The sequence below is a fragment of the Ischnura elegans genome, chromosome 9 (assembly GCF_921293095.1).
Source record: "Ischnura elegans chromosome 9, ioIscEleg1.1, whole genome shotgun sequence".
In the NCBI taxonomy this organism is placed as follows: Eukaryota; Metazoa; Arthropoda; class Insecta; order Odonata; family Coenagrionidae; genus Ischnura; species Ischnura elegans.
This window is the reverse complement of record NC_060254.1, coordinates 110,497,265-110,524,195: the sequence shown is the minus strand read 5'-3', so window position 1 is coordinate 110,524,195 and position 26,931 is coordinate 110,497,265. Positions and strand designations below refer to the sequence as shown.

At 38.5% G+C, this 26,931-nt stretch overlaps 1 protein-coding gene across 2 annotated transcripts in view; it reads left to right on the top strand.

The window, feature by feature from the left end:
• The window catches only part of LOC124165309 (beta-1,3-galactosyltransferase 1-like), a 177,438-nt gene that overhangs the window by 139,177 nt on the left and 11,330 nt on the right, over positions 1-26,931 (top strand). The window contains exons 1-2 of one of the 2 annotated variants that reach the window (XM_046542664.1): positions 24,320-24,546; positions 25,564-25,732. In XM_046542664.1, coding sequence (XP_046398620.1) covers positions 24,445-24,546; positions 25,564-25,732 — 271 coding nt within the window. In that variant the 5' untranslated portion in view covers positions 24,320-24,444. Of the gene's footprint in view, positions 1-24,319; positions 24,547-25,563; positions 25,733-26,931 lie in introns of those variants that run through there. The other variant, XM_046542662.1, reaches the window with a different exon arrangement.

Genomic DNA, 26,931 nt, shown 5'->3' with positions numbered 1-26,931 from the left:
ATAACTTTTATCTTAAAAAATCTATCTATCTATCGTTTTTTATATTTTATCTGGAAAAGTATAGGAGAAATAAAAAGAAGGATAGGAATGGCGAAAGAAGTTTTCAAGAAGAAGAAGAAGAAGAGAGCCTTGTGTAGCAAGGCACTGGAATTAAAATTGAGGAAGTGATTGGTGAAATGCTATGTGTGGAGTGTGTTTATGTATGGATGGATGAGACTTGGACGATGGGGAAGAGAGACAGGGACAGGATTGGGGCGTTTGAGATGTGTGTTTGGAGGAAGATGGAGGGAATACGGTGGACGGATCGAGTTAGCGAGAGCGAGTTAGCGACGGAGCGAGTGTTAAATAGGATAGATCAGAAAAGAACGTTGATGGACAAAATAAATCAAAGGAAGGGAAACTGGCTGGGACATTTGATGAGAGGGAATGGAATTTTGAAAGTAGCTTTGGAGGGATCGGTGGAAGGGGTCAGAAGAAGGGGAAGGAGAAGGCTGAAGTTCATTGACAACATAAAAATTGGAAGATACCGAGACTTCAAGGAGATGGCCGGAGACAGGAGGGAATGGAGACAGCATTGGCGCGGGGGACCTGCCGACGGGCAGAACACCACAAGATGATGATGACTTTTATCTTTACTAATAATGGATCTAATAAAAACTTCTAAAAGTGTTTGAAATATTTCATAGCTACATCATGTTCATATACCTCGGAACACTACCTATTGTACCAAAGAACACAATTTAAATTGGTGCAAACAGTAGCGAAACACGTGAGAAATGGAAATCAATATTTGTTATGCTTAGTAAATTTTAAATTTAATTTAAATGTTTCATAAAGAAAATGTATGTAGCATAGGTAAAAACTCAATCTTTAAACAAAACTACTTTCAAGTAAAAATAAATTTGGGTTAAACCCTCCAAGACGAAAACTTTTAAGAGCATTCCCTTAAGTCACGTTATATATGTGATGAATGCAAAACAAATAAACAAATGATAGAATATTAGATCATAACTTAGGGCTGACTACAAAAATCACGACGGATTGCATAGGTTTTATAGGATTTGCCGTCTCATTCAGCGCAAAGTTAATGAGTACAGCGAAGGCACGCAATACACCTTATCCACTTATATCCCATTGCTTAGGGCTCATTGCAATAGAAGCATCGTTCACGTGAACTGCCATCTTCACTGGTACGGACCAATGTAATCATGTCACCCCCAGAAGATGACGAAGAATCGCCTCACCATTAGCTTTCGTTTTGAGGCTGCGATCTTTTTGGAAAGATCCCTCTGATAGGCATGGAACATGAATATTTTTGTGCTTGCCCGAAATGAGAAAGCAATCGGTTAGTGCCAATAGCATTCTTTTTTACGTTAGGTTTTTTCTACAGTTTATTTTCCCTTTGTCATGTACGTAGCTCATAATTTCTTCTGCCTTAACTTTTTTTGCTCAAGGATAATCCTATCTTCTTTCTCACGTCTTGCCATACTTTTTTTCCTTATGATTTTGTTCCGTGCGATATCGATAACGGTCAGTAGTTTATTTTCTTAAATCAACGAGGCTTTGAAAATATGTACTTCCTATATTGTATATTCTTTATATATATCAGGCATATATTTTTGGGCGTTAAAAAAAGGGACGTCACTGAAAAATTTTATGCTGCCGTTTTGAGGCTGCGATTCTTCTGGGAAGGTCGCTGCGATAAGCATGAATATTTTTGTGTTGGCCCGAAATGAGAAATCAAATCGATCCCATTTGTTTTCCCCTCACCGCGTGGACTCCATCCGTGGAGATATTTCGCGGTTGCATGACCGCAAGTAGTTCCGATCAAAAAAATGAATCGGAGGCTTTTCTTTAAAGCCATTTTTAGAACTTACCTGCATCGGAAATGGTGGGGAATTGATCGGATTTGCGATGAATCCAGCATACCTCAGAGTGGCGCAGCTATCTAGAGGTGAGTAGCGCTAAGCCTACGCTTAAAACTAGAAAAATAAAATACACTCGGTACCTACAACACTGACAATTTATTAAGGACCATAGTTGCGACCAAGTGGATTACATAATGGAGGGGGTACCGGTCCGTCCTATTGAAGATTAATGTTTGCTGCCACTTCGGGCACATAGCAGTCCGTTTCCAAAAATGTCCGCCACGCGGGGAACAGAACAGAGATACCCATTAATATCCCATATTTGCTGTATAATATTTACAATCGCGAATAATTGCATTGAAACTAGCAGTGGAAAAATCGAGTTTAATCAGTCAAAGAACGAGGAACTCGAGATCGAGAGATGATCTTCGAGTTTCGATCCAAACTCGATTTTTCGACTTCGATCTTGACAATTTCGTTTGATTTCAGCAGCGTCTCTACCGGCCTATGATAGCGTCATCCGTCCCGAGTGATAGACTTTTCTCTAAGGCCGGTAAAATTGGTTAAGACAGGTCCTCTATCCAGCATCCCAATCAGTTGATCTTCCTTAAACATTTTGGCGGAGTCGAATGATTGCAAGCGGTGATCCCAATATTTTAACCTGCGAACATTTATAAAATTTTACTTCTAATAATTCAATCATGTATTCCGGTTAAATTTATTGGGATTTTTTTGTACTTATCAATTTTTTCTTTTTTGAGTGCCATTCGAATTAATGACAAACATGGTTTTGTGCGAAATGCAATTAACCCATTAATGCCCAGACGTATCTTTAGATACGTCACACTTTAAAAATTCCTAAATACTCTGTGGTTTGTTGTTAATGCGATTTCTTTACGCAATATGACAGAATAAAGTCTTCAAATGGTATACAAGTGATTTAGATTATTTAAGCCAATATTAGCAATTGTTATGCTTACTTACACATGACTGGTCATGAACTACTCAGAAATCGCTATATTATGGTCATGTGAAAATTAAATTTTCACATAAACCATTGAGTTATCTGAATCCAGTTTTGACCTGTTTTATTTTAAATGTATAAGGAATATTATCTTTTTAAAGAGATTCATTTTTCTTTCAAGCTCATAACAAAACTAATCAATAAAGTTTTGACGTATCTAAAGATACGTCTGGGCACTTGTGGCACCAAAAAGTCAAGTTTTGACTTATAGGTATGTTTCATTCTATTTATTGATTGATGAACAAGTAAAAATTTTTTAAACCTAATTATGTGATAGATCGAAGACAGTTTTATATTCCTGCCATTTCATGAAGTATAATATTGAACAATTAGGTAAATACAGCAAAATAGGAATTTTCTCAGAATTGTTGTGTATCCTCATTTGAATTGTGATGAAGTACCTTCATTGGAAGCAGAAAATGAGTCCGTATTGGATTTCTTGAAATGCAAATACTCGCAATATCAAGTTGCCTATCCTGGCAAAGTTGCGGATACAGAAAAGAATTCAAGGGGGGCACAAAAGATATCTTGAGCTATCTTTACTTGTATCGTAATGAAAAATAATCAAGTCACGTGCAAAGTTTAGGAAAGTTTTATTTAAAATGATTATAAACAAGACATTATTATTATTATATATATTATATAATTATTATATATAGAAGGCAATGCCATCTTATGATATGAAAGAGTTACAATTTTGGTTCTGCCCTGTTAGGCAATGCGGGCGGCCACGTAAGAGGGGGGCGCGCTCCCCCTTCGCCCCCCATATGTATCTGCCACTGTCATGGCATTACTTGTATTCTGTATCGCCGACGGTGGAATGGATTGATTACTTTGTTTCTCGTTCAACTTTCCCCTGGCAATAATATCCTATTTGCAAGCCGGAAATCAGTGTACGAAATAAGTAACTTGGTGAACATTGATAAGGAAACTTTGTACTACGCTCCATCACCAAAAACTCTGTACTTTGTATTCAAGTTCGAATCTCCGAAAGATATACCTGACATAAGGAGGAATCTGCGCTTTAAAGACTTTTCAACCGTCTATTCTGTAAATACTTTTTTGTTACTTTTGTTGCACACCCCTTGCTACATAAGTCAAGAAAACAGCATAGGGGCTCCCATTTACCGCTGAGAAGAGAAGACGTACCTTAGTGATGGAGCAGAGGTGAAACAAATCTGAAATAGCTCTAACATCAGCGCTGTCAGCAGAAATAATTCAAGACAAATTTTATGAACAATTGTTAAAAATGTTGGTACATTCTTCGTACGTACAAATCGAAGTGATTTATGAAGTGTTTGGAATATTGCCTCTCTCAGGTCACCGTCTACTTAGTTGATGGCTTTATCGGAGGTCATCTCCAGACTGCACCATCGAAATACTTTCTCAGTGAATGCGAAGGAACAGGTTTGAAGAAATGTTAAGGTTTCTGCATCTGGCAGATAATTATTATAATGGGAAGAATGATGGCAAGGATAGGCTATATAAAGTTCAACCTTAGTTTGAGGTTTTGAACTAGACTTTCAAAATTGTAAGCGCTGGAGAATATTGTTTGGTGGATGAATAAATTAACCTCTACTATGGTAGATATGGCTGCAAGCAATGTATTAGAGGGAAACGAGTAAGATTATGGTTAAAATTATGGTATATTTTCGAATCAAGTCACCCTCTATCATGCTGTAGCCAACCTTCAGAGAACAGATCTTGGTCAAGGAGATGTAATTTTAGGACTAGTGGATGAGTGAAAATTACCACTAGGTACAAACATATTTGCTGACAACTTATTCATATCAGAAGTGATTACTATTAGCATGCATAAAAAATGAAAACTCCTGTTTGTTATTCTGTTTCCGAAATGCAAGTGGCAATCGCGGACTACAATTCTCACATGGGTGGAGTGGACATGTGTGATCAATTCCTGGCAAATTACCGGACAACAATCAGGAATAAAAATGGTGGTTCAAATATTTTAGATGAGACTTGGATGTATCAGTTGTACAGGGATGGTTACGGTATAAAAAACTCGGATACAGTATCACACTGCTGTAAAATTTAAAAATGCAAATGTAAATTGTTCACGTTATAATACTATAATAATACTAAAAATTATATTATTTGATGCATAATAATACAAATTCAAGTATTAAAAACTACTGATGAAGGCATGGGTAATGAATAATATAGCAAAAACAAGCATTAACACAATTAAATGATAATGTGCATTTTTGACCCCTTAAGAGCCCAGATGTATCTTAAGATACGTGTAGGATTAAGTACTATGCAAATGTTAGAGATTTTTTAAAATATTTTTTCCCGCATCAGGTATGATGTGTAATCATAATTTAAGCAAAAAAAGTAAAATTTTTAGAAAAAAATCTTCTGGGCATTAATGGGTTAATTAAAAAACCGTATATTTTTTGATTATTCGATCATTTGGTTCAAATTTGATTTATTTGTTGAAAAATCTTTTCATTTCGATAAAAAATCGATTGTTCGAAAAATCGGCAATTTTTTTTTTAATTTTGATCGGCATTTTTGCATCGCCAATTGAAACGTCAAGAATTTGATACGTCACGATCACGAACATTATTTCCGGTTGAAATCCTATCATACATCTCCGTGAAATTCGGCCCGTCAGTGACGCGAGTGGCGGCATGTGAAACCACTTTTAAGAGTGAAAGCAGATCGAGACCATCCTCTCAATTCAGTATTTGAGGTCTCGACACTTAAGTAATTATAATCAGAGTATATATAGTTATATTTTATCTCAGTTTTTCGTTTTTTAATGCTTAGAGGTCAATTTTGAAATTGTTAGTAAACAATTCGCTCCGTAGGCATGAAGGCTGGCAGCCCTCCTCCTCCCACGAAGCAAAATACGGACGCTGTCTCCAACAAATTTGTTCTTCTGGCGCTCACAACTAGGATAGGTTCATTCGGGGGCCGGGAGCCTAGTGAAGGAGGTTGAGATCCTGGAGGCGGCATTTGTATTTTATATGTGATGGCCAGTAATGTTACAAAATCGGGAAAATAGGCACTTGCTCAAACAGCAAAAAGTATACCCGGCACAATTCTATCGGCAATAAGAAGTAAAAATATTACGCTACAAGTGAATGGAAACGTAAATGACAGCAAAAGTGCATAATGAGGACAAACAGTGTTAATCAGGAGGAAGAGACATTTCAGATAAAAATTTCTCAGATGATTTTTAATAATATACCATAAAAATAAATTGAGGTTGAATGATGAAATATTAGAATGATTGAATATTTTTTTCTTTCACAATGGACAGAGAAGAAGATACTTTTATGGATAACGACGGAATTCCAGAGATTGCAAATAGAGATAAGAAACGATTTAACATGAGTATTTGTCCGAGGTATACGGCGTAGGAGGTGGGAAGGGCCAATAATAGTTGATTCTAGAATCAAAGTCTGATTTTGGTTTGAAAATGGGAAAGAGATATGATGGATATTTAGTCTTGAGGCAAATTCCATAATGTCGGGGCAGCTGAAAACCCGGCTCGTAAAATCAGGGTAATTTCGCGGAAAATCGTCGAGCACTTACCAACCTTATTATCGAGGCACTTAAAACTGCAAGCTTCCATGTTTTAACCCCCGGGTCGATGCCGTTGTCCACGTCTTTGTGAGTTCGGTACTCAAGCGAGGGCGTTAAATTATCTGCCGCGATAACTCCAGTGTAAATGCTAGTGAAACTCTTTAAATGGGCATTGTCTGCGATTTATGCAGATTTATTTTTTACTCGTTTTCTTCCCGGTCTTTTTTCTATCGGATTTTACTCCACAGTGCAATTTCTTATCCTCAGATAGCTCTTGTTCCCGTTCTTGATCAATGTGAAATGGTCTAAGCAATTCTTATTACAGCAAGCTCTAAAATAATCGAAGAAACATTATATGAAGTAGTGCAAAATAGCCAGGCCTATGTTGCTTATCAAAGATCAAGTTGTCTAGTACCCTTCCATTATAGTTGGATTACGCTACCAGGAAAATCTGTGCATGTATTTTTTTCCTCTCATCTATCGGACTCGTTAAAGCCCCGAATTTACACGAATTTCTTCGTAATTGATATTTTCCTCCTCATAAGCCCATTTTAAAGAATTTCTCCTACTTTTAAATACTTCGTACTATCTCGGCTGCTTCAAACAATTTTTGGTGGCATGAAAAACATCGCCCAATCCGTCAGTGATGTAATGAATGGTGCTGTTTTGATTCGGGGTTAAAAACGTAATCCTAAAATTGTTTCGCGTTGTAATTCAGCGATGGGTCGCGACATCGGTTACAAATTGAAAACAATCATAAATAAGAGGTTTGGCCTCCGGGATTGAAATAGGAAACTTGAAACACAGCATCCTCTCCATGTTTTTATTTCCATTTATAACGTACGCCTGGAATTAAGCTGTATTTCATGTCGTTGTTTAATCCTTTACCGGACATGCGTAGGTCTCGGTTTCAACCCCTCCACCCCCCCCCCACAATCCCTCGATTCGAATTTCGTACGCATTTTCCGATTCCAGAGTTATCTTGGAATCCCTCGATTGCCTCCGTGATCAATTGTTCTGACGTGTCACCTCCAATTTTCATTGAACGGTCGGACTGCATGGATTTGTACTCGCAATCGAAACAAATAAAATAATCTGTATGTACGGCTGGCTTGTTCCCAGGATTTTTTTCTTCCTTTCTCCCCGTGACATCAGCTAAACCAATTTACTCGAATACATGAGTTTATGCCTCAGAAGGGTCGTTATTTATCTCTAGGTGACGGCCATTTATTTATTCATTCGATGCATGTTTCAACAAGTAGTCTATCGCCTGATTGTAACATGAGAATTAAAATAAATTAATGAAAAGCCGTTCAAATGTTGGCTTCCGCGGAGTGGTGCAGTTGGCGATGCGTGTGTTTTCGGACACTCCATCGCTTCGTCTGCCCTTATCTTACGCTGTTCACAGAAATAAAATGATTGTTATAACTCCCTGATGGCCATATCAGCCTTCTGATATATAGGTTTACTACGAATTACTGACAGGGTTCTGACTGACTAACTGTGTGGGAACACATGATATATGGGCATGAACGAATTCATTAAAAATCAATCAGTTTCATCTAAATTTTCTGTGTAATGCAAATCATTTTTTTGTGACATGGGCTTTTCTTTAATTCGTTGTGGCCAATCTATAGGCCGATTGATTCGTTGACCTTTCTATCCACTATTGTGAGTTATAAGTGCTCTAATCATCATCGTTTGCCATCAATCCTACGATTGGTTTGACGCAGCACTCCATTCCTTTCTCCTATCCGCTAGCCTTTTCATAGTTATATATTTCTTCTCTTTCACATCCTTCATAACCCTTTGTCCTATGTAACTCATTCGGGGCCGTCCCTTGCCCTTCTTCCCTTCCACCTGTCCTTCTACGATTGTTTTCATCAGGCCATCATGTCTCATTATGTGGCCATGTCTTCTCCTTAGCGATTTTCAGAAGACTTCTTTTTCTCCCACTCTTCTTAGCACTTCCTCATGACTTACTCAGTCGATCCATTTTATCTTTCATTCTTCGGTAGCACCACATTTCGAATGCTACCATCAAATAAATGCTTTTGCGGACATTGGCTTCAAAATGCTGTCCAACCAGGAATATCTAAAAACGAGGTAAAACACGACGAATATTAGCATAATCGGAGCTGGTTCCATTTTCAATTTTGAAAATGTTGTTGTTCCGTCTTCTCCTTAGCGGTTTTTAGAAGACGTCTCTTTTCTCCCACTCTTCTTAGCACTTCCGTATTATTGACACGGTCCATCCACTTTACCTTTACCATTCTTTGGTAGCACCTCATCTCGAATGCTTCCACTGTTGAATTTTCTGAGCTCTTCTTATTTGCTCAAAGATTGTGAAAACAACTGTTGGGCTGAGTCGCCAAGTCTATGCTAAGGCCATCCTAAAATTACCTTACTGGTGCTGGTCGCTGTGTAAATAACATTGTCTAGGAAAGTGTTATGCATAGTTTTTTAGGATATTACCCTTGAAATTATGGGGATGAAGTAAAATTAGCAGGTGGTTAATACTCTAATCTCTAATCCGATCTTTTTGGAAAGTGTTCGCCTGATTTGTGTCAAAAGCAGATATTGTAAGTTTTGTTCGCGAAAGCAACCGCATTTTTTTCTCATAACTATCCAAACCTTATAGTGCCTAATACGTGTTTCTGGAATATATTAAAACTTTGTCCCTAAAGTTGTTCTTGCGGTTGTCGATAGTTTATGTAATTCACGTACATTAGTTTTTATTTATATGCTTAGTAAAGGAATCCGCTCGTAGAATTCATGGTCATTTCATGTAGTACCTACTTATACGTTTGCAGTTATGAAGTTATGAATACACTAGAAACTGTCGCCTTTGCTCGGAAAGTCTTTGCTCATTCGCCTAAACTCACGCCGATATTACTACACCACCTATCCGTCCGTTTCCTCGTCTTTCATTTGTTTGTTTGCGTGTTTTAATTGTCACTTTCGTTTTTTTGTTCGTTCGTGGTGACATGTAATCATTATCGTTGCGGCATAAATGGCTTGTGAAATATTAATGGACTAATCACGTGACCCAATTAGCGTAACATGAAAACTCGCACTGCGGCGTGAACAGGGAGAGGAACTCGTCCCCGACCAACATGTTTGAGTAAAATTCAAACGTTTCCGACTTAGTTTGGGGTAAGCCCCTCCCTCACCTTCTATAACAAGATTCGGATTGAACTACTGCGTGAGTGAGTGAGTTAGAGTTAGAAGATATTTTTCTCGTAGTAAAAATCTTCAAGGGTGAGAGTAGGTTTTTTTTTTCATTTGATCCAATTTTTCCGGTTGATATTTCCTATTGATCGTCATTTATTGACGTAACTCTAGCACACAATATGGCGATGCTTAAGCGGTGTAGCGTGAAGTCCAATATTTCATTGGAAAACTATAATTTTATTGCATTATATGGGTGTGAATGCGTTCGTATCCATCAGGAAAAAATATTTATAATGTTATTTGTGACGTTTCTTTCGCATGACTTACGCTGTCAACCCCGCTCCCGTGATTGATTTACTCCCGTATTTTTGCGTTTATTTTTTCCAATTTAAGTCTGGAATCACTAACCATTAGAGGGAGTAATGAATACCGGCCTCGGATAAGGCGAAGTAACGTCCGCGCTCGCTAAATTAGAAGTCGTTGGATCGAAACTCATTTTGGCTGGTTTGTCATCTCATAGGAAATGGATGTATGTGATGATAGAACATTCTTACAAGGAGATTGATCATTTTCGACCGAAATTCTGTTTTTTTTTCAAAGGACTTTAAAAAAAAAGTTTTTTATGGATTCGGTGGGCACTTAATGGATATCAAATAATTCATTTGAAGCGTTACATGTATGAAATTGTATTTTATTTGAAATGGGAAAAAATTCTGTAGAATGACAGGTCAAGGTGGGACCTTCTACGATATGTGTCTGAAGATGGACGAAATTTTTGGATCCTCCAGCTGAAATTTTATTGGTGGCAGAAAATATTTTGATGCAATAGTATCATCAGTGCTCTTGCTGAATACTAGTTTCTCCAGGGCTCTGCAAAAGCTCCCTACCCCCTCACTCCACAGCCACGAAACCTCTCACCCCCTAATTTCCCCTCTCCTCATGACTCAAAGGGAGAACCAACCTCCCCTCCTCCTCGTTCGCCCGTCTGGCGTTGCACCCTTGCGTTTTTGTACTCGCCCACAATGACACAACGATCGGCCGAGTTTTACCATTTGTCAAACGTAAGGGTCGTCATTCTCGTACGTCGGTTTGTTCTGCTCGTAGTTGAGCTTTATGGAAATGAATTGCCTGGTTGATCTTTAGTTTTGTTTGTCTTTCGTGAAGTTTCTCCTCATTTCTGCCGCCCACCGGAGGAAACAATAGGGTGGTTTCCCATTATTTTTTTATTGCCTAATTCGAAAGATTATTACTCCTGGAGTAAGTATTTCACGCTTTTAGATTTTTAACTGACGATATCTATTCTTCGCGATTAAATGAAAAGTGAAAATTTTCAAGCGCGCGAAAACGCGACGGCTATGTATGAATGCTGGGAAAAACCCGTGTGATGTCTGGCTGCTGCAGTGTAAGGCCACCTGGGTGCGAGGCTATGAACGCCGCTACGATGCAGGCTGCTTGCTGCCGAGCATGGCGGTAGCGTAGAGTACCCTGCAAGCAGGTAGCGCTTGGTGTAAATAAGGATTATTAATATCCTATCAAACGAAGGAAACTTTCCGACCTTAGGCAATTTTTATAGGTGATTATTAAGAGATGTTTCCCTGAGATCTGTGCCTCATGCATGAATTGGTAATCTCAGATGATGTATAACTCCTATCTTCTCGTATAGAAACTAGGTCCCTGTGACGTCACGTGGAGTGGCATCGAATGGGCGCCAATCTGGACTTTTTCAAATGAGGATAAAATTGACTATTGCCATTCGTCTAAACCGGTATTGCTAAAACCAAAAAAATTGTATATTATGAATCCACTAATGGTGGGTAACGAATCGCAAACAATGCCTTTCGTTTTCTTTGATGAAGGAAACTACCCTATTCTTGATCTCGGCAGGGCGCTCCTATTAATCTTCGGTTAGAAAACGTTACGCAATTAACAGATTATTTTCCCCCTCCTCTATAAACATTATGTGCGTATTCTTCTAGGGAACTATTTTTAGTGGGCGTGCGTCACTTATCGTCCATTTTCAATCAGTGAGAGGAGCGTAGTATTGGTTGGAGCGCTTGGTTTGTAACCGCAAGACCTCGCAATGTGAGGTGGCCCTGGGAAAATAACTCTCTCATGTGTTGTAAACCCGTGGTTAGCTATACGTATCTTCAGGGTCCCTTCGGGGGGTCGACTCACGTAGTGAGTGGTATGAATTTCACTTTTTTAACCTCCACAACTTTCATAGGTGCGACAGCCATCTCCACCCCCTCCCTCCCCGGAGGCGATCCTATCAAAGAAATTAAGTCTCTTGACAGGTGAAGAAAGCCCATCCCTCAAGAGGCCACATAACTTGCGCAATCATCTTTAAAATTTCATATTTCTTTCATAGGGTAGATCCTTATAAACATTTTGGTATTTCGTATCTAAATTAAAATGTTCTCCTTACTTTTTTATAAAGTGTAAACTCATTAATGTTTGAGATGCAGGCAAATTTTGAAAAAATCTTTCAATTTATTTGTTTTAATAAGATATTGCACATTTTTTCCACGTGCTTTATTCACAAGCGCGACACGTTTATTTGTGTTATGCAACGATCTCAAGCGCACACCGAGTATTACAGTACAATTGAACGCGCCGTGTGTTGAGCGAATTCGATGGAATAATTTTTCACTCTCTTATGTAAACAACATTAATAATTTTCACCATATCGTGCCACAAAACATATATATCAAACTCTGCATGCCCTGAAAATTTCAAGTTAATTACGTAAGTTTTTTTTTGTTTCGTTGCGAAGAAAAAAAAGACAAAACACGAGCGATGGGGGGGGGGGATGTGGTGCGTCTTCTTAATTGTACTAATTAGCTTAAAAGGGTGCGGTGGTCAAATGGTACACTTTGTGTCCGCTTCCCTCCTTGCGGCGCTCAGATCGCCCGCCGCCCTCAATGGCAGCAACTTTCCCAGAAACACCGCGCACGTTACGGGTTGTTATCACTTAATTTTATTGCGGTGGTGCACTCCGCCACGTCCGCTCTCTGAGCCGAAGCGAAGCCATTCCTTCCTGGATTTAATTGCCCAGCACTCACGGAGACCAAATGTCTTCTTCACTTGGGTAAGGAGTGTGGGGCGATAAGGAATTCGGATGTTGGCGCAGAGAGATGAAGCCTGGGTTCAGTTAGGTATTCCACTAGCGAAAAAATAACGTATTTCATCCAGATGGCTTCGATTGAACATACGAGTTTTATCCGTCGAAATAAATCTCGCGACAAAAGCCCAAAACTCATCCCAACCAGACTGTTAAGAAAGGTACGTGAATTTAAATGGCGATGTTTGTGAGAAAGAGAAACTTAAATATAAATTTTTTTACTAAGTTCAGAGTTAATGTAAAAGAATAAAAATTTTCAATTGAGAATTTGACCTGTAAGAGCGTTGTCAAGGGTCCCGTAAAAATGAAAAAAAATAATGACACAATAAAATAAAATGTTTCTTCCATAGTATTTTTAACATTGAACACCAACGGATATATGTTCCATTTTTTTATTTGTTGCGTTACCATTCTGGTAATTTTCTTTTGAATTTCTTTTTTTTTTCATTTTTTCAAATTTCATTTGAAATTGGAGAGCGAATTACATAGATTTTGTATTTTTTAAGATTTTGATATTTTTTGCACATTTTTTTCATTGAAAATAATTATGACTCCTAAATTAAAAACATACGATTAGAAGGGGGTTAAGACGCAGAAAAAAACTTATAGAAGAGTTACTTGATACGCCAGTGTATGTGTTATTGAGATAATTATCGAAATCAATTGTTTTTAGGTGATACTTCATATAAAGTGTGCATTGTTGAATATTAAAAATATCTTTGTTCTATCCGCTATATTTTTTTATATTATCTCAGTATTGTAAATCTATGACGATGCCACAGCGGGCGAAACCAGTGGTGTTCAATGATAAAAATACTATGAAAGAAACATTTAACTTGATCGTATTATTAGTTTATTTTTTCAGTTTTTTAGGGGATCCTTGAAAATGCTCTTATTCGAAATTACGCGTTTGAATTCCGAAAACTGGCGAAGATAGGAATTCGCGCGGATCTGCATTTACACATTCACTTATACAGGTCTACGTATCGCGTAAACAGGCGTTATCTTGAATAGCATATTTCATTTTATAAGAAATGAAATGTTGTGGACGAACCACGTTTCGTGTATTTATTTTCTATCGCGTAACCTACTCCCTCTAAAAACGATGAAAATATGCAGTTCGAATATGTGGATGTAAACGATGCGATAGTAACGACTTTTATAATAATGTATATTCGTAGAATATGACAAATGATGTGCTTTGAGGATGATGGTAAACCAAGGCTCATGCGTTAAGACGGTTTATGCAAGGTGGAGAAGAGTACTCTAATTGAAAAATCTTTTATTTTAGAATGATGGCATGATTTTAAGTAGTAGTGATGGCGGATTACTGGGCGTGCCGGATTACCGCAAGACGGGATTGTGTTGTACAATTACATTACAGTGTGTTACAGTACATTATGTTCGGCGTTTTGCTGTTGTAATACTGAAGATGGCGTCCGGTCCACGCTAATATTTTCTGTGGACCCAAAACTAGCCCCAAAGATATGAAGCTAATTTTTCGTTAATCCTAATTCATATTTATTGCTAGTTTTTTTTTCTTTGTAGGGACTTTTGAGGGTAGTTACTTAATAACCAAGATGAGGAGGCGTGTTTTTTGTGTGCTCTGCTTAAACTGCCTCACTGCGTAATTGGGTGATAATGAGGGGGAAAAGAGAAGTGCAAACCCCAGCAGTGAAAGCATCGCGACTCAATAAATTATCGCGCCTTCGAGGAGACTTTGGAATGAATGGGATTCCTAAGAATACTCTTTCTTTTCTTTTTTTCCACTCTCTCATCTTCTGAAGAGGCTCACGGGAAATCCATTCGCGCGCCCATTGAAAATGCGGTGCACGTTAGAGAAAACAACTGACGGTGCATCCCGCACTCTCGCCGAAAACATCGATATCGGAGGAAAGGATGTCGAAGGCTATTAAACACGGCGAGAGAGAGTATTCGTCCGTCTGATGACATTTCCACGCAACTCAATTGCTCGATTCAATTGTTCCCATCAAGTTTTAATCGTAGCTGAAACGCGAAATAAATGCATTTCGTGTACGTACTTTGTTGAATAAAATGTTTTACGTTCGTACATATCATTATCATTCTCGATAAATTAATTCTTGGAGCATAGGTCAAATATAAATGATGCAAAAAAGTTGTTAGCCGACGTTTCAGTTTATTTAAAACTATCATCAGGGCTGTGAATGAAAACATGAGAACAATATGAAATACAATGATATACAATATTTTTACATAAATAAATGTTACGAAAGTATTTTTTTAAGCACGTTGACCTAACACCTCGTGTGAACGCATGTACAAGAAAAAAGTGCAGGAATCTTTACATCTTTCGTAACCTTTATGTATGTAAAAATATTGTCTATCATTGTATTTTATATCGTTCTCATGTTTTCATTCGCAGCGCTGGTGATAGTTTTTAATAAACTGAAGCGTTGGCTAGCAACTTTTTAGCATCATATACATTTGACCTGTACTCCAAGAATTATTTTATCATTAATTAAATGAGGTCAAGATAAAAGGAAAAAATTTGATTGTTATTCTGTGATTCAACCCGAAGATTAGTTTGGATAGGCGAGAATAGAGCTCAACCCGGACTAACCTCACAGGCGTGTGACAACATATATATCGTGTAGGTTGGGTTCCTTTCCTTCATCCATCGCACACTCTTGGGATTGAATTTAGGGTTTCCAATGGACACGACCGGGATTTGAACCCGGGGCCCATCGATTAGCAGCCAAGCTCTCTAACTACTAGGCAACCGCACCTCCCATTCAATATTCATTCTTTCATTAATTTTTTTGTTTTTATTATCAACTAGCTGGCCCCCGGCGTTTCTCGGGAAGTATAGTACCCGCAGAAGAGTGGGAATTTTGGAACTTGGAATTCATGGTCACATGGCACGATTTTTATGAAAAGAAACAAAGCAGGTATGATGATGATTAGAGATACGTGACAATCGCACTTTCATTTTTATTTTATCGAACTTTCAATAACAGTTTATCGAATTTTGTAGCGCCTATTTTTTATTTTCATAATGAGGTAGATGACGATAAAATGTAGTGGAACACATTAATATTACAAAATACAGAATATTTTAAATAATTATGTTGTAGAACAATAACAAAGGTGTAGCTTGCCCGCGCCCACTTGTAGTTCGCAGTCACGTAGTGTCCCAGCCAACTAGCAGCTGGCCATTCGCTCACTTCGCCATGCTTTAAGCGGTGAGTGTCGGCGGAGCATTTAAACTGCGCTCGGCACAAAATGTACGAATTTTGCCGTCGAAAGAGCAAATTTGCGTAAAAACATCATAAAAGTCCAGTCATGGCATCTATACGTCGCATTTATTCGCGCACATCGCATCTATATCGCATTTGCGATTTTCACGCATCCGTAATGATTGTATACATATGTTGCATCAAACAATGGAAAAAAAACTATTTCCGTGTACAGCGCACGGGATCAGTTTATATCCCGCTCCTCAACATTGATCGTTACGAGTGTCCGTACGCGCGTAGACCAAACACCTCGTGTGAACGCATGCACTAGAAAAAAGTGCAGAAAAGTTTTTCGGGTTTTCCACCGGTTAATGTTATCCAAGTCTCGCGACGTGTCTCCTGAAGATCAGAAGATCCCCTGAGTACGAACAGCAAGTCGCAGCTCGAAACGTCAAGGGAGACATGGAGAACATTAACCGGTGGAAAACCCGAGAAACTTTTCTGCACTTCATACGCCGGGAAAACCTAAGATCATACATCACTAGGAAAAAGGTTCCCTCCATAAGGATTGATAGGTGTACATAAGTATCCTTTCATTTATGTTTCCCCAGGTTTTTTCCTGTCAATTGGGGGTGCCTATCCGGCAGGATGTCCACGGAAGATGTATGATGTTACGTAACAAACTGTAATGAGAAAACCACGCGAAGGACATGTCGGACACAACTATAAATAGCATCGCGGGCTTTTGGAGCATGAGATGACCCTATGTACTAACTTTGGTGTATATCCGTAATGTCGTATGGAAATGCATAGTGGACAGACAAACAGACATCCTCTTTGATATACTACATAGAAGAAATGGATACGGCATGAATTTAAGCTAAAATTATAACAAGGACTTCCGTTGTACATAAAAATTGAGTTGCTATATTTTAAAAATTGTCTCCTTTAAGTCTTAGGAGGATGATCGTCATGTCCTGTGGTCTTACGGGACCCAAGTTCGAAGCCCTCGGACATCCCGAATGAGAATCCTCGAAGAGGGAAAGGGCCTAGCTCCCCCACCTTAAAGGTGTGAAGTTCACACTGTTTCGGCTCTATCCTCGCCCACCCCAACCAACCCTCTGGTTGAAACACTCTTTTGTCATGAAAATATTGTTAAAATTTTGCATTAATTCGCTAACAAATATACTATTTACTAATAAATACATAGGATAAGAAAGAAAGAAAGGGGTAAGAATGCATATTAGATAAGGCGAGGGTAACGGTGCTATGGTATATGGAAAAGGCCAGAAGTCAAAGAGCAAAAATGTGGCCTTACTGGGATGCAAACCCAGAACCTCTCGATGACCGGTCGAGTGCTCTACCAGTTGCGCTATCAGGCCGCTTAGATTTTATCATGATTTTGGCGGGAGAGTATGCAGAGGAAACGCCCTTTGATGCTTAGACAGGATGTACAAAATACGCAATTTCCAGAGAATGTTGCATGGAATGCCCAATCTTCTTGTAGTTTGTGCATTTATAATGGCATGTTTTGGATTTTTCGTGGCCATAAATGTATGCCTCACTTCTCTATGGGCCATCTATCAATGGGGATGGTCCACGTAGACTGCACCATCTAACAGAACTGACACATGCCTCATGTCGTCGAGAAAATGTCTGGCTCTCGTAGATTATATCTTATTATGCTCAAAATCACAAGTTCCAAAATGTGGCCATAATGTAGAAAATACAATGCGTGTGTTTTTGAATCGATTTTTTGAACAAAAAGTTTATAAAGCGATTTCTTAAAACAATTATGAACAATTACAAAACAAACTTCTGTTTGTAGAAGAAAATGAGAAGGACTTATCTCGATGGTTTCTGGAAACAATTTATTTATTAGAATTGTGTAGAATTTTGCGGAAAAAATCCTTAAATCGTCAGCTAATAAAACAAAGTGAAAGGCGATGATGCGTTGAGGGTTCAATTGTCTCTTCATAGATGGCCTCGATACTACCGTGCGGTAAAATACCAAATCATACCAAGGAATTTTTCTGAATTAGGTCATAAAAAGTTTCCGTTCCTAAGGTACCATGGTTTAATTTTCTGATATACTTCGATCTTATAACTTCACTAACTAAACTAACGTAGCTAAACAAGTCACCTTTTAAATTAAATGATGGAGGCGATACCTCGTGGAAATTCTGTACGTTAAACATGTTGAATGAAACTTCTTGGTACTTCCCGCACAGCTCCTCAATTTCCCGGATCGATTTCGACGATAATGTGTCATCGAACATCGTGACTCAACGAACGGAGCATTGCGACAGGGCACGATCGAATATTCGGGGTGGCTGGAACGCTACGAGGGCTTTACTTAACAGATTATCGTTTTAATAATGTAAGTCGAAGAAAATACTCAAAATGCTTTTTTATGCATTCATTCACATTTATGGTAGAACTGCCCACTCAGGGAAATGGCCCAGGAGTAATGCTATATTTCTTATCAAAGTCTTGTTGACGGTACAGTAAAATTAATAATAAATTCTAAAATTAAAGAATGCCAAGACTACAATATCCAAACTAAAGTTTGTATTTGATTTTGAGATATTCATTTTAATTCTTGGGAGTATGATAAAAATGATCGTTAGTTAGGAATATTATCCCCTTTCATTATGGAAATTAAGTTGGTATCTAGTAACTTGGTAACTGGTAACCCCAATGGTAACTTGCATACTTCCTTGCCTCTTTTGGGAATCCTTGATTGTATTAATAACCATTCTAGCCAAAAAAGTAAATTCTACTGCTTTTTTACTAAGATCTTCTCAGAGTCATTCGACTTAAATAAAATAACCTAATTTACCTGTAGACTACGTAAATAAAATTAATTAAATTTTCTAAAATAACTTTTTACGTTAATGTCTCTCATAAACACGAGTATAGTTTCACATAAAGTTATGTGACAGCAATCTCTTCAATCACGGTAGCAGCGGTACAGTATTTGACGTCTTTTTATTACTCTTATTTATTATTATTTTTACTGACGTATTTTATTATGGTGAATTTATAGCATCAGTACGTGCTGTTTTGAATACTTAAAAGTAATAACCCCATTTGCTATTTTTTTAATTTTTTGTTTTAACTTTTGTTTGTAGAAGTCGATGAGAAGGACTTATCGATTATGTTATCCATGACTCCTTTTATGTATGGAAGCGGTGCCGTAAATAAAAATATGATTTGGGGGGTGTTGGGGCTACTCCCCTGGAAACGGGTAATTCAGGAAATTTTTTGAAAAATAAAATGCCTGAAAATACATTTCACATCATTTTGGCACTTAAAATTTAATTTCAAGCTGAGGCAGTTATTATTTACCAAATACAGACAACATTTTTAAATATTTTTTTGATTTCTCTGAAGATTTGGGGGGGGGGGGAGATACATCCCCCTCATCCCCCCATAGTTACGCCACTGTATGGAAGTAAGGCTTTTTTCTGTTCCTCGAAAATTTCTTCAAGTCATGAGTGTTGGTGCCTTAATTGACGGGAGATATAATTGGACAAAATAACCTCTGTTGAGGATCCTCGCGTCTATATTGAACCTAATATCCCATTGTTTTTTCTCCCACTTTGGACAATTTTGTCGTTTCTTCGTCGGAAGTTTTGAAAACTACTATTCGTTGGTGGTTTCGAGGTGGCATGGAACAGATAGTAGCGGTGAGGTCTCAGGTCTTAATGTGGCGACCATATTCTGTACGATCGTTATCATTTCCCGGCAAGTTAGTCAATGTTTACTTGTATCTTTAAATTTCTCCTATGGGCTTTTCTCGCACAATGGGGTGAGTCACACAATACTTGGAAGCATACAGATGTAAACAATGAAAGGAAGATTGAGTCATGATTAAAGCAAAAACGCGATGGAATGAGGCCATCCATTCTGCCTCACATGCGTTCAGTTTTCAAAATCGATATTACTATAAGAGGTAATGTACTGCTCCATCGAAGACGAAAACCGATTTTAGGAATCAAATCTGCAGTTCCAATTCTTCTGTGAATGTTTCTTTCTAAAACGTATCTACTCGCCACCTATAACCTATCGCACAAAGATTTCCACTTGGAGGGTGTTGCAATTCACTTAGCTTTGGTGAGTAAGGCAAATAAATGGCCATTATCCGTTGGGGTTTTAGGAGCTCGTATACATGCCTCAACAAACTACAACCTAAATCACGCAATCACATTCTCCTTCCCTCAGAGGGTTTCCTCCAACGATAGGTTTTTAGTGACCAAAAGAGTGTTCGCTCGGCCCATCATTTTCTGAATCACATAATTCAATCATTCCCAGCGTCCCTTTTTCCATCGCTTATTCCGTCACTTTCTATATTTACATCTACCGTTCAATTAAAATACAAGCGAGGCGTTGCTAAGCGAGCTGTTTAGGGCCGTTCGTTCTGTTGGCTGAAAGACGGCACTAGCGATTGTTTCAGCGACGCAAAAAGGGACCTGCCGAGTGAGGGAGAAAGGGATGGTATTTCCATCCGTGGAGCCATTGAGGGAAATTATTGCTTGAAGCGGTAATTTTTCCACCGTCATTGGAGCTATCGCTCGGATGGGATGGAAAATAATTATTGTGTGGTTCAGGCTTAAATGCATCTCGCCACAAGCATCGGCTGATCTGGACGTCTGAGGAGATTTACGATATTCCTGGGCTGATGCGTGTTTAAAGCCTGAATCACACGGTCATTTTTTTCGTCGCGAAAAGTGATCACTCGCAAATGATCGTCGCCGGCAATAGTGTTTCGCAATAGCGATCGCGATGAGAATTCCCATCGCTATTTTTCATTACTCGTCCGGTCGCTTTTTCCGTCGCTAAAACCGTCACTAAAATCCCATATCAGCCAATCGGAACGCATGACCGCATGGAGCGATTGCAGCGCAACGTTTGACAATCGTGGGAACGACATAGATAAGCAAACACGCTGTATATTTCCGTGATGCGGGTCCCATAACAACGAGCTGTGATATTGAAAGTGATGCGAAAGGCGACGGCGGGAGGGACCGAGTGATTCAGAAAAATGATCACTAGAGCGATCGCTTTTCTCGACGGGAAAAGTGATCGAGTGATTCAGGCTTAAAGGAGGCTTGCACGTGATCTAGGTGCGGCGTGCATGTAGTGTGACTTCGCTCCTCATTACTCCACACGCCGTGGATCTTCACACGTGTGTCCCTTCCCTCGTGACACCGACGGCATTATTCGCGCGGCTGACCACGTTCCAACGTGCAGTTAATTAACTGCATGTTTCCCTGACGTAGTGATGCTGCCGAACGTTCGATCCCAACCCCCCATTGTAACCGACGTGTTTGGGAAGCGCATGCAACCAAGGTTCTTTCATGATGCTCTTTGTTTCGTGGCGAAAATTTTCATGCCTGGTCGGAGAGTAGCATTCTGCGTCGTGTAATCTAGAAAATAATGCTTAATATCTTCGCCCGTCGTAGCAGACCTAACTCGCTGTCTCGGCGAAGGTAAGACTTGCCCTCCTATTCTGGAAATGAAGTCACACACTTTGTACTAGCTGAGCTCTACCCTAAGTCCCACGAAGATGTTTTGCACGTGTTGCGTCATTGAGAAAAAAAGATGGAATAAATCAAGATATTTGGGAAATGCCTGTAGTAACACTCGATAAATTTTAATATTGCTACCCATTTCTAACTGAATCGGACGGTTATAATAAATAAATGTATAGTATAAAATGTAGAGCAGTAGATCAGGCCGGAGAAAGTTAAATACTCTTTGTTTTAATGGGAATATGAAGAGTTTGGCACTCCTTCAAAGCTCATTTATGCAATCCGACCTTCGGGTGGAAACTCGAAAGAGTTCTACTTGATAAATTGACCGTTTAAATATCGATAAAGCATGTACGATAAATACGTATCGACCGCTCCTAGCCGTGACATAAGGAGGTACCTCAAGAAATCATTTCATTCGGGAGCATCTTTAGTGTCTAGTCCAGAAAATCTTGAGTGTAAAATTTGAGTGCAGTCAATTTAATCAAAAAAACATGTCATCAATCGTAACTGAAATTTTGTCCATAAAATTGTACGTCAGAATACCAGCCCGCAAAGCCGTATCTCGGTCAATAATTCAATTTTCGTTTATTCAACTCGATTTTCATTCATTTTTTGTTAAAATAAATATTTTATGAAAAAGTCTTTTAGTGTTTCATCTCAATATTCTAACAGTTCACCGAATGCAAGTTTCGCAAGTAAAACTTGACTCCTTTTTGTGGAAAAGTCTTATAAAACCGAGAAGAAAGAATACATTTAGATATAAGACACGAAAATTTTGTTTTTTTTCATAAAGTGTGTACAATTAGAAAAAATCATGCAAATCGATATTTCAAAACGAAAAATAAATAATTGGTCGAGTTACGGCCGTCTGGACTGATTTTTTGAGATACAGCTTTGTGGACTGGTATGCCGACAAGATTTTCTGGACTGGCAGTATAAATTCGCCTGAATGGAATGATTTTCAGAGATACGACTTTACTGCTAGGAGCTGTCGATATGAACATCATCACAAGTCAACAATCGTAATATTGGTTTGACGCAGCTCTCCATTTCTCTCTCTCCTATCCGCTAGCCGTACGACGTATTTCTTCTCTAATACATACATCCTTCATTACCTACCTGCCTTTGCAAATCATTCGGGGCCTTCCCTTGCCCTTCTTCCCTTCCACCTGTTTCCATCAGGCCATCTTTCCTCGTTATATGGCCAACTAAGTTGTCCTGTCTTCTCCTTGAGGTTTTCACAACACTTCTCTTTTCTCCCACTCCTCGTAACACTTCCGCATTAATTGCTCGGTCGATCTATTTTATCTTCATCATTCTTCGGTAGCGCCTCATTTCGAATTCTTCCACTTATTTGTTTGTCCGCTACGCATTTCCATACGGCTGGACGGATTGCTACCAAAGTTAGATCGTAGGTGCACCTCATGTTTCCAAAGCCCCTGATGCTATATCTGTTTGTATCCTACGAGTCTTCTGTGAGTTTTCCTCATTACCGTTTGTTACGTCATGTCATGCAACTTCTGTGGTTAGTCATCCTGCCGTGTAGGCATAAATCTCGACACTACGCTCATAGGGAAAACATAAGTCAAAGGATTATGTACTTAATCATTAATTCTCTTGGTGCAAACCTTTTTGCTATGGTGTGTGCTCACAAGACGTTTTTGGTCTTTGCACGCACGGACACACATAATGATCGATGTTTTGGAGCAGGATATCAGCTGATCATTGGCGTAGCGAGGGGGAGGTCCAGGGGGTCCGTCCCCTTCTCCCCCCCCCCCAAATGTAAAAGCACAATTTCTTTCCTTCATAAAAGAAAACGAAATATTGAAAAATTACGAATTTGCAAAAGATAAATTTGATAAATGAAATTGTTAAAATTAGTTTAAAACCCCCAAATTCGTACCCTGTTTTTCAAACTTTTTCCACCCCGGTTTTTTTAAATCCTGCCATGTGACAATGAATTCCAAGTTTCCCTCTTCTCTGGGTAGGTGCTATCCTTCCCGAGCAACGCCGGAGGGCCTGCTAGCCATTTTTAAATCATTAAACATTCATGTAAATCATTAATAACGAGGAGTTCTTTTTTTCGAGATCACGAAGATTTTATTCTTTTATAAATATGATTTCTAGCGACAATTGGTAAGATATCCTAGTTTAATGGAGTTTGTCTTATGAAATCAGTCGGAAAACTATGAAGCCCTTTATTTTTTATTATTAATTTTTAATATATTTATATATAATATTTAATAGCGTCTCTACTTCTTCCGTTGGTAGGCGTTATTTTCGTAATGGATACACGATGATAAACGTAAAAGCTGTCACTGTGCTAGAAACTCCCCGTGCTTTAAACAATTCTGTAACTACGTGCAACTGATCTAGCAGTGGCGTAGCCGGGAATTTCGTTCGGGGGGATCCAAAACCAGGGGGGGAAATTTTTTAATAACATAGTACTAATTAGAGGGTTTCAAACTAATTTCAACAGTTTTCATAATCGAAAATATTTATTTGTAAAAGAAATATTTAGTAAATTCATTATTTTTCAATATTTTGTTTTCTTTTATGAAGGAAAATGATTGTGTTTATATATTTCGGGGGTGGTCCGGACCCCCACTCCTTGGCAATGCCACTGTGCTTTAGGTTCTCTTATGAAACCGAGCCACTGCTTTAAGCTGTATCAGTGACATAAATTATTATTGGCAGAAAGTCATTCTAGGAAAAGTTCATACATTTTGATTTTAGCGGGAGAGATAAAACTGCTTTCGTTCTTTCGTTGCTCGATGTGATAGTTGGATTTTCAGCCAGCAGATGGCACGCATACTTCCCCGCTCAAGATGGCGTTAAAACATCAGGGGGATGTTGGCGTACGATGGCACCGGTACGCTGATCATCGGATTAATGGGGAGGTCAGATATTAAGGGTGTGAATAATGTGTTTCTAAAGCTTACAAATGTCCCATGGATGTGGAGAGGGGGTTGGGACGGAAGAAACAGCGAGCTACTCCGGCCTAATCAAGAGCAATTTTCAAATGGTCCATCCGTCATTGTTTTGGGTGAGTGTCCCTGATACTTGGAGCAATAGTGTGACAATTTGGTAGAGAATGGAATTTTACATCATATAATGGCTAATGAAATGTGAAATCCGTTTTACTAGCTGTGGCTGCTATCGCCTGCTTGCGGGCATCATTTGTGCGGCTCGGCTGTCGCCTTGTTGCGTTATTGTTTCGTCTTTCTAAACGGTAGTGATTCAGAGACTGTGCGCTTGAGAATTTTCCACTCTGCCTACTTTGGCTGGTGATTTCATGAGAATCCCTTTGCTCTAGGTCAAGGAAATTGTTACTTTCATGTTGCTAGCAGTGAAATTTCAGAGCCGAAGTGTCATGCGAATACAATTCACGATTCTAGTTTGCATGTAATGGATTTTTAATTTCCTCCAGTCCAGCTGTTATGTGCATGCTTACAACAGATAGCTGCAGCGTCTTTTTTCATGTTAGAGTACCTTTCATCAGTCTTATTTCCGAAGCGTTGCAATGGATTAAGTTAACGTTTTTCTCATCACTTTGCATTCACAGCTCTATCGGGAGGATAAGCATTATATGAGTTGAATGAATGTTGTCGAGTTATTCATTTATGTATGCATTCCTTAGATACAAAGTTAGCTCTGTCTTGTCTAATGTTTTTTTTCATTCTGGACATCAATCCTTAATATGTGCAGATCTCGGAATCTTCCTCCTAGTGCTGTCACCACTTGTTTCATGTCCTATTGCTCCTGGATTGGTATGTTTTCGTTCCGGTGGCAATGATTGATCATGAGCTACTGTTAAATCAAAAATACGATATTGAAATCTATATGCCCAAAATAATTGTCTCCTGGAATATTTTTCAGTGTAGCGCTTTAAATTTTTGAATTACAGTTTATTTGTGACTGTGTGTAAACAATTAACGTCGCCTAAAAACGCTGATCTCCAGTATCATTTTCCATGTCTGTTTTTTTTCATCCATGTTCAATTGTCTCATTACTTGTTTCGCTTAATTATTCTTACCTATTTCTTCTCCCTCTCCTTTCTCAGATGGATAAGGGCTACGATGAAGACAGCGACGATGGGGAGGGAGGAGGTCCCGGTTCAGTTGGACATCACACCCGGAAATACCTTCGCTGCTTCGCCTTCTGTTTCTTGGTCCTCTTCTTTTTGCTCATGCTCTATCTGCCAGCGTACAACCAAGTTCAAGTTCGAGAGGGTAATCCATTGTTTCTTATTTATTTCTTTATTATTCTTAAATATCTTCATTTTGCTATAATAGAGTGGTTGTTTTTATTTGCGTCAATGTCTTTTTCCAGTTCTTGAAATCAGTTGGTGAGCTTTAGTCTGCTTATCTGTTTACGTGTTTTCATGAATATTAGGATGTAACATTATTTGATTAATTTTCATGTTAGTGGTGAGAAATTCCTGAAGTATGTGTAATCTCATCGGTCCTCTTTTTCCATGGCGACTTGTGGAATATTTAATTCAGCATGCATTCTTTCGCATGCAACAAAGTTGACTGTTTTAGTGTAATTTGTTAGATATGATAAAATTTGCAGCTACTGTGAGATCCATGAATAGTGAGGAGCATGTGCACTTGGTTTGACATAATTAGCATATATATTTAGGGAATTCTCATTCTATGAGTCTGTTCATCAGCTTCAAATTTGTTTGAGATGTCGTAGTTAAATTCATTCGTTTTCATTTGTCAGGGGTGACTTTTGAATTAAGAAATCTTCTTAATCATCAAAACAATACAATGTAAAGATATACTGAATTTGTATCCAAAAGTAGTCTTTCGTACAATAGGCAGATTTGGGGGGGGACCTGCCCCCCAAGATGTTTATACAATAGACAAGATTTTGAATACCATTATAATTGCGTTCATTTTATTTTTTGTATTTTGCAGCCTCAATCATTTAATGTCTCATTAATAACTTTCTTATTAAAATAAAGAGAACATTTCGTACAGTAATTGTAGTACGTTTGCTATTTTAAATTTCAAATAAGAGAAGACCGTTTGCCTGTTTGACCCTTGTGGCCACCCCCCCCTGAAATAAATTCGGGATCCACCCTTGCTTTGGACCCTTTTATTCTAACATTGTTTTATCCATTAAATCAATGATCTAGCACATTTAATTAGGTCATGCAAGTTCTACGCACAAATTGCCCTTGATCCTGCACTGGAGGGATAAGGGTTCAATTATGCATATGTATGTAATTAACTTCAAAGCTAATTTTAGCATCTGTACTTATAAAAATCATTAAATAATCAAAAAGAAGCTTAATATGATGCTCAAGAGAGCTAATCTCTTGCCTTATGAAATACAGTCACATGAAAACCCTTATTGAACGAATCAAACTTAAAGAAAAATAAATCAGTGGAGCAAGTTGAGATGAAAAGAAAGCTAGATT